The following is a 4,707-nucleotide window of genomic DNA, read 5'->3' on the forward strand; positions in this document are numbered from 1 at the left end:
GACCCCACCGAGTATAGAAGTCTTGCTGGTGCTTTACAATATATAGTTTTAACTCGCCCTGATATTGCTTATGCTATAAATAGGGTTTGTCAATTCATGCATGCTCCAACTTCTGAACATCTGGTTGCATTAAAGCGAAATTTACGATACTTACATGGCACACTTAATTATGGGATGATTTTTCGACCGTCTGATCAGTTATCTTTGGTGGGCTATGCTGATGCCAATTGGGGGCTAGATGTTGACGATCGTCGTTCCACGACCGGGTATTGTGTCTTTTTTGGCCAAACACCTATTTCTTGGTCCTCCAAAAAGCAACAAGTCATGTCTTGGTCTACAGTTGAGGCTGAATATAAAAGTCTTGCTGCTGCTGCTAGTGATGTTACCTGGTTGCTATCCCTTCTGCAAGAATTACATTTGTGTTTTGCTGATGTTCCCGCTCTGTGGTGTGATAATTCTAGTGTCGTTGCTCTTGCCGCTAATCCTATTCTCCATTCTAAGTTCAAGCATGTGGAGTTAGACCTATTCTTTGTCATCGAAAAGGTGGCTGCTGGCTGCTGGCTTGCTCGTGGTTGGTGAGGTTCCGGCTTGTGACCAAGTAGCTGATGTTCTCACTAAACCTCTTTCTGTTTCATCTTTTGTTCATTTTCTAAATTTTCTTCGAATTTTTCCGGCGGAGAAGATGGGAGAATGTTAGAGTATGAGGAAGGCGTTCATAGTTAACATCTATTAGTCTGTTAGTTTGTTATAATCCAGCTGTTATGCAGTTGTAATATGATTAGCATTGTTAGCTGCAGTTAACTCATCCAAGTGCTGTATATATATACTTGCTATTGTTAGCATAGAAAGACAGATATCATTTTCCATTCTCAAGATTCAGTTTTCTGATTTACATTCCTTTGTAGTCTATATTTCATTAGTAATTACCTTGTTTTACATATTCTATCAGATCCCCCTAGCTTTGTTTTTTTAATTTAATTGCCCGATCTTTGCAAATTTATCGGTTAATCTTGCTCATCTTCCGTTCAAAAACAGTTAGCAAATTTATCATTATCATCCTAAAGCTGGCCTGAGCTTAATTACAAAATTTCTTGGCCCTGCAGAAGCTATCCAATAGAGGTCATTAAGGATCATCTAAAAAGGAAATAATGAAAGTTATCAATAAACCGTTGAGAATAGTTTCATATATTCCTTTCTCAGTTTCATTGGTTTCTGACCCTTTTCTATAGTTTCTTCATCCTGATTTCAATTCCAATGATGGCTAAATTTCATACACGTGTTTAGCTCAGTGTAACATAAGAAACTTAAGTAAATATGCTGGTTTATTTTCTTGTTTGAAGCACAAAGTAGAGATGCTGCTTTTAATTTCTTTCCTTTCCCAAAGTGGAATCAATTCAGTTTCCCAGCTGGAGAATAAACAAAGCAACTCTCGACACTTTTTTCCCTAATAAGCAAGGTATGAATTACTTTAAATGGGAATATCTTCTAAGAATGAAAAGAAACGAACCTTCAATTTTCAGTATATATAGATTAGCCAGCGTTTATTGTCAACACATATTCATCTAGTTTCACATTCTCAGAAAAGAAATAAAAGAGAGATGAGTTCTTTTGAACATTTCCTCCATAAACATACATTGTTGTTCATCCGGGAGGGATATGAATTATTTATCTGTGATGGATGCGACAAACCCATATCCGGGCCTTTCTATTCTTGCCCGCACTGTATTTTCTATCTTCATTATGAGTGTGCTAGGCTTGAACGGCAGATTCAACATTTCTTTCACCCATGCCCTCTTTTTCTCATTCTTGATTCCGGTACATGTAATGCTTGTTTCATGGAAGTGTCCGGTTTCTGCTATTGCTGCCTCACTTGCTATTTCACTATGCATGTTGAGTGTGCTTTAAAGCCCACCATTTCATCTGAAAGTGATGAAGGGCTTAATCAGCATTTCACTCATTGGCATCCTTTATCACTTATTGATCTCAACATCTTTTATGATAAACCTTCTTGTGCCATATGTGAAAAGCCCTGCTCCACTAATTCTACCTATGGCTGCTCCTCATGCAATTTCTTCCTCCATAATTCTTGCATGGCCACCATTCCACGAAGTATCAATCATTCTTTCCATCCGTGCGCTCTCAGTTTGCTCAGTTATCCAAACTATACGTGCAATGGCTGCAATCGAGACTGCTCGGGCTTGACCTATAGTTGTGGGAAGTGCCGTTTCAAGCTCGATATCAGATGCGGCTTACTTCCTACTGTGGAGACTAGAGGCGCTGATATGATTCAAAATATCATGCATCCACACCCATTAGCACGCCTTGGAAACAAGGATGTTGACAATACTAGATTTGGAGTCGGACACCGATGTAGAGCTTGTGGAGAAAATTATTTGGATCATGGTTTCAGTTGTAGCATATTGTGTGACTTCTTTATACACACATCATGCGCTGAATTGCCAAAAGATATTCATCATCCTTTTCATCTCCAGCACCCTCTAAGTCTCATGTATCTTCCATTGCAGCTGCATGGTGCTGATTGTTCTTCATGCAACAAACCGCTCGATAGATTTCTGCTGGCCTACCGCTGCGATGGGTGCAACTTTAACCTTCATAAAGATTGCGCTGAGTTCAAACCCTCATTCAAGTATGGAAATTACTTACACGCTCTTACCCTTTGCGACAAAAGACCATCACTATTTCACTGCACCGTCTGTCAAAAAAGAGTCAACAAAATTTTCCTTCGATGTATTGTGTGTGGGATTGACATCCATGTGTTCTGCCTACCTTCAGCAACGAAAACAATAACACATAAACGCCACATAGATTGCTTAAGTCTTACCCAATCACCTCTTGAGTTCGAACTGAATCGATTAGAAGACGCAGATAACTCAGATGATGAATTCTATTGCGATGTATGCGAGGAAAAAAGAGAGAAAAAAGACCCGGTTTATTATTGTGCAGAATGCAAATTCATTGCGGAGGTTGGATGTGTCATCTCTGAGGTACGTTGGTATATAACTTTACATTTCAATCTTGCTGAGATTATATCAAAACCTTGATTAATATTTGGTAAGAGAAACCAAGTTTCCATATTTAGATAAAGTACAAGCCTCTAAAAACTAGTCTACGGGCTTTTTTTGTGTAGTTGATTCCATCCTATAATACGCCCGACGAGCAGAATGGGGCGACCGGCCGAGCCATTTCCAAGGATGAAGACGATTCTGCAGTAGGAACCAGACTGGCAAAGCTGAATAACGAGATTATAGAGCTTAGTACAAAGTCAAAGCCTTTAATACAAGAACGAGAGCCTTTAAACATAGAAATTATGCTTTTGAACCAAAAACATTTACAATTGCAAGGAAGGTTACAAGAAATTGAAACGGAGCTATGGCAAATAATCTGGATCATAGATAACCTTGAGGTAAAACGTTTTCTGTGCAAGCATCAACCCAAGCATCGCATAACAGAAGATATGTTTTCGACTGAAGCTTCAACTTCAGAAGGGCTGAGCCTGAGTGCTGAGAAGGCAAGACATATGGAAGACGAGTCAAAGGTGCAGAATTCTTAATTGAGTATTAGACATGAGTTTTGGAAATATTCTTCCTGCATCTTCAACTTTTTCTTCCCAAAATTTTCTTCAGAAAATCTAGATTTTTCCGTAGAACTTATATCACAAAGGTGCCCCGACCCGTTGTTATACGCAATGGTCATAATTATTGTTTTCTTCTCTTTCAGCTGTTACCAGCATCAAATATTTCCAGAAACAAGGAGACTGCAATAGAAGTTGCAAAGCTCAAGGAAGAGGAAATGGTTTTCAAATTAGAAACTGAGAAGCATCGGTCAGAATTAGAGAAACGTGAGGAGAAACTAGAGCGAATAAATTTGAGGCTAAAAGAACTTGAGGTTGATGGTTTTTTGAACAATGATATGGTCGGTCGCAACATGAAGGAAAATAAGTAAGCAACTGAAGCTTCAACTTCACAAGAGCCGATTGCTGATCTGCCTTGAGTTTGCAATGACATGTATCAACTGTCTTGCTAAATGCTACAATTTTGTAATAAGCTATATGGACTATTAATTTTTCACCTTTGTTTATTGTACAAGAATCTCCACACCGGTGCCAGATTCTTGCAGCAGTTCCATTTCTATTGAGTTGCGTATATAGTATCTCTTTAGTAGGATCTCTTCCTTCTATCAAGACACGTAGACACGATACGGAAATTTTTAGAAAAGGAAGTAAAATTGAGTAGGGGTTTACGTTAAAATCTTAACATCGATAATGGAAATGTTACAAAGAAAACAGAACTCACCGAAAATCCTTTTAGAAAAAATCATGGTAGAGAAAAAAAAATTTATTAATGTTTAAATTCTTTCAACCACATCTATATTAGGTTGAAAAAGCCTAATTCTAATGCATGCAAAATATATTATATTACTAAATCTTATAGAAAGAAAATATATTTTGTTTAACTTGATTTGTAAATAATCTCTTAGATTTTGTTTAACTTAACTTGCAAGTAATTTCTTAAATTTTGTTTAACTTGACTTGTAAGCAATATATTAGAATTTAGATCACACAAATATTTAGATTACATAACTCTAATAGTTTAGTTTATTTTTATTAGTTCATGAACAGATGATGAAGCAAAATTTATTTATTTTATTTAATTTTTGTAATTTAAAAAAAGCCTTAATATTTATTTA

At 37.0% G+C, this 4,707-nt stretch overlaps 1 protein-coding gene across 1 annotated transcript; it reads left to right on the forward strand.

The window, feature by feature from the left end:
- Positions 1 to 1,486: 1,486 nt before the first annotated feature.
- Positions 1,487 to 4,176, forward strand: LOC107939541 (uncharacterized). Its single transcript, XM_016872887.2, has 3 exons — positions 1,487 to 3,005; positions 3,149 to 3,556; positions 3,739 to 4,176. Exons 1-3 carry the CDS (start codon positions 1,599 to 1,601, stop codon positions 3,961 to 3,963), a joined length of 2,040 nt encoding a protein of 679 aa, XP_016728376.1. The 5' UTR covers positions 1,487 to 1,598; the 3' UTR covers positions 3,964 to 4,176.
- Positions 4,177 to 4,707: the final 531 nt, after the last annotated feature.

The sequence above is a fragment of the Gossypium hirsutum genome, chromosome A08 (genome assembly GCF_007990345.1).
Source record: "Gossypium hirsutum isolate 1008001.06 chromosome A08, Gossypium_hirsutum_v2.1, whole genome shotgun sequence".
Taxonomy (NCBI): domain Eukaryota; kingdom Viridiplantae; phylum Streptophyta; class Magnoliopsida; order Malvales; family Malvaceae; genus Gossypium; species Gossypium hirsutum.